At 43.1% G+C, this 13486-nt stretch overlaps 2 protein-coding genes across 6 annotated transcripts in view; both read right to left on the bottom strand.

The window, feature by feature from the left end:
- camsap2b (calmodulin regulated spectrin-associated protein family, member 2b) overlaps positions 1-2369 on the bottom strand; it is a 37498-nt gene extending 35129 nt beyond the window's left edge. For 2 of the 4 annotated variants that reach the window (XM_037084717.1, XM_037084718.1), the window contains exon 1: positions 1688-2368. In XM_037084717.1, coding sequence (XP_036940612.1) covers positions 1688-1829 — 142 coding nt within the window. In that variant the 5' untranslated portion in view covers positions 1830-2368. Of the gene's footprint in view, positions 1-1687 lie in introns of all 4 variants that reach the window. The other 2 variants (XM_037084715.1, XM_037084716.1) reach the window with 2 other exon arrangements.
- A 1470-nt stretch (positions 2370-3839) lies between these two features.
- ticam1 (toll-like receptor adaptor molecule 1) lies at positions 3840-8144 on the bottom strand. Of its 2 annotated transcripts, none has more exons than XM_037085327.1 (2): positions 8095-8144; positions 3840-7671 (listed from the first exon to the last, which is right to left on the bottom strand). In XM_037085327.1, exon 2 carries the CDS (start codon positions 7519-7521, stop codon positions 5734-5736), a length of 1788 nt encoding a protein of 595 aa, XP_036941222.1. In that variant the 5' UTR covers positions 7522-7671; positions 8095-8144; the 3' UTR covers positions 3840-5733. The 2 variants fall into 2 exon arrangements, with proteins under 2 accessions (XP_036941222.1, XP_036941221.1); XM_037085326.1 differs by having other exon boundaries at positions 7878-8129.
- Between the last annotated feature and the right edge of the window lie 5342 nt (positions 8145-13486).

Below are 13486 nucleotides of genomic sequence, written 5' to 3'. Positions count from 1 at the left end.
AGTCGGCTTGTGTCAGCTCTCATGCTGAGAGGAGCTCGGACGGGAATAACTTGTATTAAAGTCGCTATTTTGGATAATCAAAGTCAATTTTCAGGCAAAAAAAACAAAAAAATACAGGAAATTCCCAAATTCCAGCATCTCAGTCGTGGGGATGTGGTGTTTATCCTGCGTCTCAGTGAACGGTGAGCTGAAAACTCTTTAAAGATGTCCGCTCGCAAAGTGATTTACTTCATTCTGACATTTTCTAGAGCAAAAGATAAAGCCTTTAATTCAAGCAAATATCCCAAACGAAGCCTGTCTCCAGCTCCTAATTATGAAGATTTCCTGTTTTTCTTTGTCTTAAACTGAATATTTATTGAGTTTTGGAAGACATTTAAAGATGTCGCCATGAGTTTAGGGACATGTGACAGGCATTAGAAGACCAATGTTCAAGCAAAAAGGCCAAATTTTCTCTGTTTCTAGCATCTTAATTTTCTCAGGATTTGCTTCTTTTTGTGTTCAATGTGATAATAAATTAAATATCGTCTAGTTTCACATTGTTGTTTGTAAACAAGACATTTAAAGATGTCACCTCAGCATGTAGCAAGGTGTGATGGGTATTATTCGCCATGTTATGACATCTTTAGAGACCAAAAGACAGGTTGTTTTGACCTTTTCTCAAGTGAAAATGTCAAATATTCTCAGTTTTCATCTTCTCTGTGTGACCAGGATTTGCTTCATTTACATCCTTTGTGATTTTAAACTAATATCTTTAAGTTTCAGATTGTTTTTCTGGACAGAACAAGACATTTTTAATGTGTCACCTTGACCTCTCGCACAGTGCGTGACCATATTCTGACACTTTTGTAGTCCAAGCGTAATTTTTCGCGCAAAAATCCCAAATCGAGCGTCTCAATTTTCGAGGATTTTCTGCCTTGACGTCTAATGTGACAGTCAAGCAAGTAAAAAAAGTAGCAGGAAGTCATAAGATCTGACAGTTTGTTGCGTTTAGAGCGACACTTTTTGCACTTGTTGACATAATGAGTCTTTGCCGTGTTGTGCTCCCATCAACCCTGTATCACATTTTTCACATCTGTCCATACATCATAACATTTTGTCACTTCAGACTCTCATCATGGGTGCGATAGGTGTGTTTGTGTGTCTTCCGTTTGCCTGAAAATGATTTGAATTTTCTGTCGCTCCTACCAAGAGAGAACAACCCACACACGGATGTCAGCTGAGGCCCCTAAACTCCAGCAGAAGTAAAAAGTCCTTGATGTCTGTTGATCTGCACTGATCTGCAGTCAGACGGTTACATAACAGGTTTTGGGGACTAACAAGCATCAGGCATGCAACAAGTTAAATCTGTGACACTGCGACATGAGCAGGGATTCAGGGGAGTTGAACTCATGAACTCATGAGACAAACACTGCATTACTCACTACAGGGATAAAGATTTGTTTGTGTTTAATTATTAGACAACAATGCAGATTTCTTTTTTTTTTGTTTTATAATAAGAAAAGGAAGGAACGCTATAATAATGAAGTAGTCTGATCAGCTTTGACTGGGACTGTGAGGGTCTGTTTACAAAAACAGTCCCTCCACATCTGGCCACATCAGTACAGATGTTAGATGGTTATCTTCAATCATCATCTAATCCAGAGATGAAGACCTTTTTTTTTTTTTTTTTAAAGGAGGCGCCACCTACCCGAGCCGAAAGCCTTGGCCACCAGCCACGTCAGGCTGCACGAGATCTTGGCCCTGGTGAAGTCGTAGTGATCGAAGCTCTTGATGGCAGGGACGATGAAGGTCCGTCTCATCCCTCTGTCAGGATCTGCCGCATCTCCCATCTTTTAACTCTCTGCGTTTGGATCACACACACACACACACACACACACTGCAGCTGGACGAGCAGTCAGCCTGAGGAATTCCTCCTGACTGCGGATGACATCCCGTCCAGAGGAATTTTTCAATGCAGCAAAAAAAAAAAAAAAAAAAAATGTTCCCCCCTTCTCCAGAAAAAGAAATAGATAGAAAAATAACAAAGTTTGCGCCGTGGCCCTCAGGACGGACAGGAGGCTCCCTCTCTCACATGAGCGACATCCTTCTAGTTTTTTCAGATTATATATATCCCGCTTCGAACCGTGACAGCGCAGCTCAGGAGCAGGATCTCTGAAGATTTCCTCCGTTCCCTGACATTATTATCCTCAGCCTGTCCGACATAACGGAGCAGCTGTGCGCCACAAGGAGGGTCGAGCCTCAAGTCCGACACCGGGAGACACATCAGCTGCAGCCGCCGTCCGTGTCCATGTTTGTTCCTCCTTCTGTCCTTCTCCTCGCTGTTCTCTCTCCCCTCCTCTCTCTCTCTCTCTCTCTCTCTCTCCGTCGCTCCGCCGCGTCCTCCCTGCGCTTTTCCTGCCGCACTGATCGGAGGAGAGACGGCGCGCACTGCGCAGGCGCGGTCCACCCACCCATTCCCTGACAGGAGTCACCACAGTGTAACACAAACCAAGGTGGAGTTAACTGTCTGACTAACTCCCAGATGTTGTTTCCATGGAGAGCTGCAGGGAGAAACACACTTTTATTTCATGAATACCCTTACTCTAGTCTGTGTAGTTCTATTTCAACTAGGCGTTTTGAATGATTTAAAGGTGCAATATGTGAGGATTTTAGTTTAAATCATTCAACGTTTAACTGAGAGTGTGGGGCTTCCTCACCGCAGCGGCCCAGGGTCTCGAGTCTGACCCACAACCCCTTGCTGCACGCCACCCCCTTCCTGTCATCTCTGCTGCCCCGTCCTATGAACGAAGCCGAAATACCCCTAAAATACTTAAAGAAATAACAATTATCATCAGAGTGTGGGTCGATAGCTCAGATGGTAGAGCGAACATGTTCAGACCACCAGGGCTCGAGTCCGACCTGCAGCCTCTTGCTGGATGCCATCCCCTCCTCTCTCACCTCAATTTCCTGTCATGTCTACGAAATGTAATAACAAGACGTCTGTGTAGTGTGTTACGGGGTATCTGTTGAAGTTTGCATGCTAAACAGCTAGCCGAAGCTTCCCTCCAGGAAGAGCGCCAGGCTTTGAAGCCAGTTTTCCGTAGCGAAACCGTGAAATTACATCATCACGTGATGCTCATGCAGCCAAATAAGACTTTTCCCTGTAAGCTTAACAATGTGAAAGTGGCGTCTGTAAAACGGTGGATACATTTTGTTTTTAGCATCTCGACCCAAGAAATGGGTTATGACACGTTTCACTGTTGTGATTTGAGCCATTCAGTCTAATTACACTTGAAAAGCCTAGAAGAGCCGCACTATTAAATAATTTTAACCTCATTCAAGTCAGCCGGATGTTAAACCGAAAGTTATCCGGCTCTGTTGGCAGAAATCTCTAGTTTGCTTTCAGAGGAGTGAAAGGAGCTCAGATAGTATAAAACCTTCAAGAGGTGAGTTTGGGCAGAATCAGCTAAAATGAGCGCTAACTGCACAGGTTACAGTTACTATGGCGATATGTGCTAATTTTTACATACTGCACCTTTAAAAGAAACTTCAGTTGAGTAGACTTTGTTTCTTTTTGAGTGTGACCCTCTGTCATTCCCACAGAGATGAGTAGTTTGATTGAAATAAACATTTTTCAAAATCTTTCCACAATTCTAGATCATTTTGTGATTGTGATGATTCTTGACGAGCAGCAAAAGTCATGATCATTTCTGTTTCTTGGTATTATAATACGAAACATGAACAGACGGCCAGGAGTGATTATCATAATACAACTGTTTATTGTTCTCTGATTCTGTTAAATGATGCAAATGTTGGATAAAGATGCTGATTTTAGACTTGATTAGAATTGGAAAAGTGGCTTCTCTAATGACTTTATGATCTCAGAAGTACCTCATTCTTCTGTCTCATTAATTCTTTATTCTTTTCTGTTCGATCAGATGTTTTACATTTTATTTCACCTTTATTTTGCCCCTTTTAACTGTGTTGCTTCAGCCTCGATGGAGCTGATTTAACTTTCACTGTACAGCCCCTTGAATCTACCTGCGTGCATGACACATGCTTTGTAAAAACAAACTGCCTCTTCATGACTTTTACACCACTTATCTAAGCTGATGATTACTTCATAAGCCTATAAAATATCACTTCCTTCATCGAAATGTCAACATTTAATTAAAAAAACAGTCTTGTATTTCCTTTGTGTTACAGTTTTTACAGTAATTAGAGTCTTAGACTGGGTTAGAGGTCCAACGGGTCAGATAATATTCCTATGCTATTAAAAGAAGTCGTCACAGACTCCTATGGGCAGGAGGCAGATTGATAACAGGACGGCAGGATCCCACCTGGTTCGTCTTAATAGTCCTGACATAGCTATAACAGGAGGATGTGCCTTCGGTAGAATGAATTACTTTCATCCCTGACTGTTTTTGTGATAGTCTGGGATATATGAAGTATATGAATGTCCCCTCAGGTGAAGAATAGTGAGGTTTACCCCTCACTAGGGTGACACTGAAACCGCTCACATGCCTTTCTGATGTGAGATCTGGGCAGAAATGAAGCCTGAGCGTCCTCTTGGGCCTGAGACATGTGCTGAAGTCCTGATGTTCAGGATTCTCACCTGTCAGCGACGACATGACACATGCAGCCGCCGTGAAGGTGAAGGTGGCCCTTCAGCGCCGTATGGAACGAGACAACAATAAGAATAACACTTTATTTAAAAATACCTTCAAAGTGCGTCAGAAAACAGTACTTACGAGGGGAAAAAAATATATATAGAAACTACAGTATTTAAGAAGAATCGAACAAGAACATACAAGAATAAAAGTGCAGTCTTCAGGTAGTCAGTCAGCAACCTGTCTAAGTTTGGCTCATAGATGTCTGAGATGTGTGGCTTGGACCTGAGCAGATTGAGATAAATATCAATGGATAAGTTCCTCCAAAACTGAAAAAAAATCAGTCATTATCTGCTGACACCCATGCTGATGGAGAGTCAGCTGAAGTGTTCATCGTCCACAGAACATTTCTGGAGCTTCTCAGCAGAACAGCGCTTCAGCATTCTTGTTTTAGAAGGAAAAAAAAAATGTTTTAAAAAAAGGAACAGAAAATGAACGGAAAACTGCTCCAAACAGCTCGCCTGGCATAATCCAAGACTCTGGACGCTCGTACCAAACTTGATCTTAAAAACATCTAATGATATGTTGTCCTCTGTGGCTGCAGACATGAAGGAGAGCTGTCACAGGCACAGGAAATAAAAGATTATCTCGGACAATGATCCCAAAACTTCCACAAATTTTAGTTTAAAGTTACAGTTACACCAAACTGTACTGTCACATAATTATCTAAAACATCCATGCACACACGGAAACACTTGGAACAATATAGAAAAAACTAAAATTAAACTTTTTTTTAGCTCTTAGAAACCAGAGCAGCAGTGCAGTCCAGGGGTGATGACGATTGTGTGACAGCGTCGCTCCCTACTGCCTGAAGTGTGTTCCTACAGCTCAGGAAATCAGGAGGAATGTTCCAGATATAAGTCAGTAGATGGCAGTCTTTTGTTAAACATTCATCTGAAATGCTCTGTTCCATTCTCAAACCATCAAGATGGCCCTTAACTGCTCCTTTGACAGTTTTATTGGACTGTCTTTTACTATCGGGTTTAGTTAAAAAAAAAAAGATGGCTGCTGCAACCCTGTAGTGTTTAGAAAAGAAAAAGTCATCTTAATCTCAGCATATCTGATGAGATTATCCTGTTTAAGATCACTGCTCCTCCTCGCTGTGATCTGAGGCCTCTTTGTCCGGGCCTCCACCCAAGTCAACCTTCATTTGAGACTGATCGCCAATCATGATGTACTGAGCATTTTCTATATGAATATTTGCTTGCTGTTGCCACCCGGCTACGGCTCCACCACCAACGTGTCCTGGTGGCCCACCGGCACCGAGAACTAGTTTATGTTCCATTAAAAGCCTGATCCTCTCCTCCTCCAGCACGCGTACTTCTCTACTCTCTTGGATCATCTGCTTTTCACGCTGGTTCAGCTCCTTTAGTCTCTCCTGTCTGTTTTTCTGCTTCTTCGCTCTCTGCTCCTCAGTCCATTTTTTCCACTGTGTTTTAATCTTAACCCGAGACATTGATCTTAGTGTCATTCTCTCAAAGTTATTGTTCTCCTTCAGTATTACTAGTGTCCGCAAAACCAAGGGGATGCTCTGCCTGGGCATGCCGTTCTTCCGTGGCAGCAGCGGGATGACAGTGTTGTACTTGTGGTTGTTTTCTATGGAGTTGATGAGAGCGGAGTTCATCTGAACCTCCTGCATGTGGGTGTTGTAGTTGGGGGTGAGCAGCAGGATGGTGAAGGCAGTGTTGTTGACGGCGTCCTCCACGCATGTCAGGGTGCTCCTCCCCGGGACGGCGAAGTGGTCGGAGAACGTCGCGCCTTCAAATTCACTACCAATGATACTCTCCAGCCTCTCCTTGATGCTCTCGGCTATATCTGCATCCTCTGGAGCGTGCAGGATGACGAATGCGTAAAATATCTCTTCCTCTTCCTCCTCCTCTTCTTCTTCTTCTTCTTCTTCTGCTGCCTTACTGACACCTGCAGCAGGCATCTTGGGTCGAACAATGGTTTCTGCAGCAGGTTGTGCAAAAGTTGGCTCGGCGGTCGGTTTGGTGGGTTGAGTCGGAGTGATAAGATTGTCCAACTTAATGTTCCTTGCAGCGAGAGTCTCTAAAAGTTTCTTAGGCGGCACGTTGGATGGAGGCTGAGGCTCCCCGGATGTCTCTGATGGCCTCGCTGCATTTTCATTCCCAGGGACAACGGGAACATTTGGTGTGGACATATCTGATGTTTCTGGTCTCCGAAACGAGGTTGTTGGAGGTATACTTATCTCTAGATGAGAAGGGTATGAAGGCACTGAGGAGCTCGCCTGCAGTGGGCTGGGCAGACTGTAAGCTCTCGCTGTCTGATCCTGGGACAGAGTAACTTTCAGAGTTCCCTCGTCCAGCCTGCTATGAGGGTCGCGGCAAGATCCTGACTTGAGATCCGTGGGGGAGCCCGTCCACTCTGCGAACAGTTCAGGCCCACAGACGAGTTTGACCTCCTCTTTGAGTTTATCATACTCCAGGCTGTCGCTTGCTTTTTGGTCGTCACTGGAAATGGCTCTCTTATACGCCAGATTCCTCCAGAGTGGATCACACAACGTCTTGTCCGTCAAAACCTTGAAAATGCGAGCCAACACAGTCAAAGATTCCAGCGTGAACTCCTGGAAATTACCACAGTGAACGGCAAAGTCTTCTAGCTTGCCTCCGCTCACCTGCCACTTTTCAGCCAGGTGTTTAGCGAGGCCATTGTCTCCTAGCGCCTGGAGCTTGCTCAGGGCCTGCGCCTCTTTCTTGAGAACGATCAGGCACAAGGCATGCACGATAGTATCTTCAGGAGACTTGCCCAGCTGCAATGTCAGGCTCACCAGTCGCTCCTGAGGTGCTTTAACCAGCAGATCAAAGACGTCTCTCAGCCCCGTCCCCTGATTTTTTTCTCCTGCTTGACTCATTTTCAGTCTCACTTGGAAACTGCACCTCTGTCCGGCCTGTGACGGAACCTGATAGGGTCACATGTAATACTCAAAAAAATGCTCTTCTTCATTCCTTCATAAACTTGCTCCTGCAGGGAGAGGTGCACGATTTCGCCGACATTCTCGTTTCTGTGAAGGGATAAAAATCAACAGTCAACATGTTTGGTCTTTTGCACTTTGCCTGCATCTTCAAGAAGTAGGACGCCTGCTTGCATAAGTGAATGTGAATGAAATGAATCAAACTTCCTGTTGTTGTTGTTGCACAAGATTAAGTCAACCTTTCGACTGACTTTCTGACACTGGAAACAATCAAAGACTTGCCAACAGACACTCACCAGTGTAGAGTATTGAGCGCCATAACATTGAAATGAGTCAGTGTGCTTCCAGCTCAAACAAGGAAGTCACTCAGAGCCTCTTCTACAGGTCAGCTCAGCCAGCAAAAAACTTTTTTTCTCCCCTCACAGTAAGTTCTGAGTGGACGCTTGCGATCGACCCACAGGCTGCGGAGAGTTCTTATCAAACTTTTGGTTTAAAGTTCACCTCTAACCGTACCTGTGCTGCCGTAGGCCTCTGCCAGCTTCAAATACTTTTGCACAGCATAATGATGACGACACAGGCTGTGTAAGTAAGGGAGCCCATGAGGGACAAAAGGCAAAAGAGTTTGAGAAAGAAACTCTGGCTGCTTAAAGACAGAGCTCTCCACATTAACAGACAAGATGTGAGATTTTAAACATAATGCAAATGCTCACTTTTGTAATGTGTACAACTTTCTCAGCCTCTGCACTTTTAAATTTCTCACAACAAAATCTGCGAAACCCCCCCCAAAAAAGGCAAACTTGTGATGAGTGTGGGAGTCTTCAGCTCCTCGTGCACAATAGGCGCAGAAGAGAAGAGAAGAGAAGACTTCTGGCTTTTTCTTTTCCCTCTCTGCTGCGAGGCAAGTGTATTTTTATCCACGGAGGAAACCTCCAACCCTGTATTTACCAGGGGTGGGGTCACAGCAGGCAGAGCGCACGCCAACATCAAATCTCTCAATGCGGCAGACAGAGAGCCTCTCTGTTCTTAGTGCTCAGTGCAGTGTGATATGTTTACTGTACAGCCACTTCTGAGGACTTACAGTAACTCTATAGGATGTGTGGATTCTGTGTCTATTGTAACATTGGTATGTATATATATATATATATATATGTGTGCCTTTACGGAGTAAAGTCACATTGAGTTGAGCTGTATATCACATGCTGACAGACCACAGCTCTGTTGCTTTAAGCATTAGCCCAACTAGAGCCAACTAAGGGACCGTATGAAAATGATCTTCCGTCGAGGGAGAGGGGATTATACGTTTGGCTACAAGGACGGTAGTTTGTTGCATTTTCTTGTCACCCTAGATTTACATTTTATTTTGCCCTTTCACATATATAGTTTTAATGTATGCATGACTTGGTTTTATGAGTTATATAACAAGGGATTGGGTTTAAAGGTGCACTATTTCTTTTCAGGGATGATGTTTAAATTCAAGAGAAAGATCTTCAGTCAAACAAACTCAATAAATGTTAAAGGACTTACATACTGTTTCTGTTTATATGTGGCGGACCCTGCCACCCTCCTAGCTCCAACGAGGGTTCTGGGGACCTTATTTTATCTCTGAAAACAGCTTGTTTATTCAGTTATGGAAAATATAAATATGTCCAAATTTGAATTATAACTTCATTACATTTAACATGAGGGTGTTTAGCAGACTTACAGTAATTCATACATACGTTCATACACTGATGGCGGTGGCCTCCATGCAAGGGGCCGAGCAGCACATCAGGAGCAGTTTGGTGTTCAGTATCTTGCTCAAGGACATGCAGACCAGGGAATTGAACCACTGTCCTTCCGATTACAAGAGGCTGGCTCTGCCCCTGAGCCACAGTCGCCCTGTGTTATTGAAAATATTACAATTCTTGTTTGAATTTCTTCTCCAAAAAAACATACTGTGCCTTTAATAGCATTTTATCGAATTCCTTTTGAATCCCTTATAGCGTCTTTTTTTATGTAGCTTATTTGGTTGGGAATCAATACATCCCTCACTTAAAACAGTATGTTTTTGGTGTTTTTCAACTCTGTATCCACCTGAACCACAGAGAATCTGCTCCGCTCAGAGGATGTTGGGCTTTCAGCACAGATTTCGTCACCGCTCTGACATTCACTAACCCTGTCCTGACTCACTTCTCCATTTTGCTGCGAGGGTAAACAATGTTTTTTTTTTTTTTTTTTTTTTTTTTTTTTTTCCTCGCAGCCAAAGTTAAAACACACATTCTAAACAGGGATCACACGATATTGGATTTTTTGCAAATATCCGATATTTTCTGGCTGATTTTGGTCGATCGCTGATGCCACGCTGATATGCGCATATTTTTGTCCACCTAATTCCACAGGACATCGGGTCTCTCTCGTATTATCATGCCTCCTCTTATCACGATAACCCAGCGGCAGATACACAATGCTTTGCAAAACGAACACATTCATGGGCAAAATCAGAAATCTGCTCGGTTAAACGTTTGAGACACGTGCGCATAATTAAAGCGTCATCCCATCAGCCTGTCATATCGGCAGAATATCAGGGATGTATACCAATGTTTGTGTGCATCCCTAATTAGAAATGATATTAATTCTACTTGATCATTCAGCAAATATCAACCAGAAATACATCAGATTATTTTCTTTTTAATGTAATGTGTGGAGAAAAAAAAATGGACGACTACAGCTCACAGAGTGTTGTGGGTCACACTATTACATTCTGCTTCAAGAGTTCTTACATTGACATGAGGATAGATACAATAAATACATATTGTGTCTATCATACAGTTTATATTTATGTATTCTATTGCATTAGTTGTGTTAGTTGTGTTTTATTGTTTGTGTAAGGTTGATAATTATTTGAGCAAAAAGGGATCTGGTGTTCTCCCTTTTGTCTTGAGTGCCAAATATAGTGCATTTGGCAGATGTTTTGTAGATGCTGGTGAAGTGTATCACGTGTTTTAGTTATCAGCTGTGTTGAGTCGACATGTTTGTACAAGTCGCCAGTTTTTTGCAGACACCCGGATTGTCACAAATTCTACCGACCTAAATATAATAAAAACATTGTCGCTTGCAGTCCTACATGACTGTCAGTGCAGCTGCCTGTGCTGACATCAGTATAACAAGGTTGTATTTGTATCTTTTATTTCTTCTTTTTTTTTTTTTTAATGTTGTGCCGCAAAGAAGTTTTGTAATTTGCAATCTCAGTTCTCATGTGCACATGATCTCCATCATTGTTCTATAAATATAGTAAGGTTTTAATTTCAATACATATTTAAACAACTCACAAGTTCAACACTGATCTGTATTATCTTTTAGATATTGGGGAGAAAATGTTTTAAGATTATTTGTATTTGTTATTAAATTTGTTTAGCAATTCACTTCACTTCACAGCAACTCAAAGATTTCCGTGGTGGTTTAGTATTACAGCATTAGTATCAAATAAAAAGCACAAAAAAACATTAATTACAGAAAATACTGTGATAAGTGTTGTCCATTTAATGAGCTCCATACCACACAGTGTTTCAGTTCAGGTATGTTGGCTGTTTAATGCTAAATAAAAACTCAGTTCCAGTCCTGAGGGTTGCAGTTTTTTAAGGTCAAGTAAAGGGTGAATATTAAATATTAATGTCACTGAGGAGAATCTTTCTTTAAAAGAAAAATTAAATAAAAGTATAAGATTCAAAGAGTCCGACCCCTCCCTACTGCGTTCATTTCCATACGGTCCCTAACTAACCATGATATGCACATGGGTTTTCTTATGAACACACACACCATACATGCCCTGCCTCACACACACACACACATGCAAGCAGATGCACACATGAAAGTGCTCACACAAAATACAACAACACACAGCCTCAGGATCATCCTCAGCCAGTTACATAACGGACTGCCAAACGTCCATCTTTATTGAGGTCAGTTCTTCTAACGAGAGACACGCTCTCCCAGCAGCTGTGTTAGTCAGCCTGGCGGTAAATTCGCCTTCACCTCCGGGCGAAACATATAGCAAGATGCTCTGTCGGTTTGTGGCTTTGTACGGCTTCGTTAACGGTGTTTGCAGCAAATGCATTCTGACCTCTGCTTGGTTGGGAGGGTGAGGGGGGGTTTGAGATATTACCTTGTTTCACCACAAACACGTGCAGTTCTCTCTCCTTAAAACTTACAAAAAAAGAAAAAAAAAATGCACAGATGTGTGTGTCAGTGTGTTTGCGAGTGCGTTTTCTGGCCGTGGGAGAGAGCCCTGAGGGAGAGACAGAGGGGTCACATATAAGAGGCTTTAGGGCAGACAAGTGAAAAGGAGGCCCTTTCTTGGACAGAGACTATGGATTAGGATGAAAGACGTACGAGTGGGGGATGCTCTCTCTTTTTTTATCTGTCTCACACGCTTGCTGCATCTCTCTCTCTCACATTCTGCATCATGGCTATTCAAATAGAGAAGAAGATACAAAGGCAGACACAGTGGACGATGCAGAGATGCAGATTCAAAGCCAAATAGATAAGATAGGCCAGATCGGGGCAGAGCGAAATAAGAATTGAGACCTTGACAGATCGATAGCCTCTTTAGAATTCAGTTTGTGAGAGGCCAAGAGAGGCCGCGCAACGCGCTGCTCTTTTCCCAGCCACTTGATTCGTCACACATGCTAAGAGAATTTAACACACTCGCTTCTGGCTGGCGAGTATACGCTCCACACACATGTACATGTGAAGACATACACTGATACAAGGCCGTGCACTCATTCAATCGGGCGTCCACACCCACCGTTTGGCCTCGATTGAAACCCTGAAAGAAACACCTGCACACATACAGCCACTGCAGGCACCCAAGTTTTTATTCTCCCGCACAGTTTCGCTGGGAAAACACAAAGCAGCATTTAAACTCTTACGCAACAGTGCATTTTGTTCAGATAGGATGGAGGTTATATATGGATGGATGCGGCTATAGGGAGCCCGCATACATCCAGGCCAGCTCAGTCCATGCGTGCGCTGTGTATCAAAGCAAAAATAACCGCGGCTATCGCGCACCGAGGCTGCTTCACGTTGTTGACAAAGCGGGCCAACAGATCTGAGTTAATGTGACAGTTAACTAGCATTAATTCAGGAGCAAAGGTAAATGAAGCGGGCCCGCGGACACGACAGGGGAGTGCAGTGTGGATGGGAAGACGTGTGTACTGTACCACACTGAACCATGCTTGGGTGAGCATGTAGGCCATGCCAACAACAATGCATAATACAGCCTCTGGTGATGGGGGGATGCATATGCACACACACAACACCCCCACCTCATGACACATACACTCGCGCGCGCACATAGACACACACTCTTGCTCGCAACCATCCTCGCACGCATGCACAGACATTGACGGTGATGGGGCATGGAGCAGTTTATGCTCAAATCAAGAGAAAGTCTTTGATCAGTGTGACAGCAAGGACACTCGCCCCAAAGGAATTAGCTAACTCCTGCCTCGCAAAAGCACATCCACAATAAATCGGGCGTGTTTGCATTTGCACAAGAGGAGAGGAGAATGTCTGATATTTAGCGTCATTAATATGCTAAATGTATGAATATGATTTGTTCCAGTTCAGCGTCCAGAGTAGCATGTCCACGAGTGGCATTAAAACATAAAGAGAAAAATGTGCAGAAATTCAGGTTGCATGTATAATCCTCTCAATTTAATAGGTTGTTAAGCTGCACAAGAGATTTACATACAGCTTTTAAATTAGCACAACCGCCCGTTTTATTTCTCCTGTAAAAATATAAAAAATTAAACAGTGTTTCTGACATGTTGAGGACTGTGGAACGGATTCAGATTTTGTTTATTTCTGCCTTTGGAGTCTGTAGTTACAGCACTTTATCACAGATACAATTAGTTCTGCAAGGTTT

The sequence above is a fragment of the Acanthopagrus latus genome, chromosome 21 (genome assembly GCF_904848185.1).
Source record: "Acanthopagrus latus isolate v.2019 chromosome 21, fAcaLat1.1, whole genome shotgun sequence".
Classification (NCBI taxonomy): Eukaryota; Metazoa; Chordata; class Actinopteri; order Spariformes; family Sparidae; genus Acanthopagrus; species Acanthopagrus latus.
Note: the sequence above shows the minus strand (reverse complement) of the source record. Positions and strands in the feature narration are given on the sequence as shown.

Excerpts from the sequence above, each read along its gene's own strand:
- ticam1 (XM_037085327.1), bottom strand. The coding sequence starts at position 7,521 with ATGAGTCAAGCAGGAGAAAAAAATCAGGGGACGGGGCTGAGAGACGTC.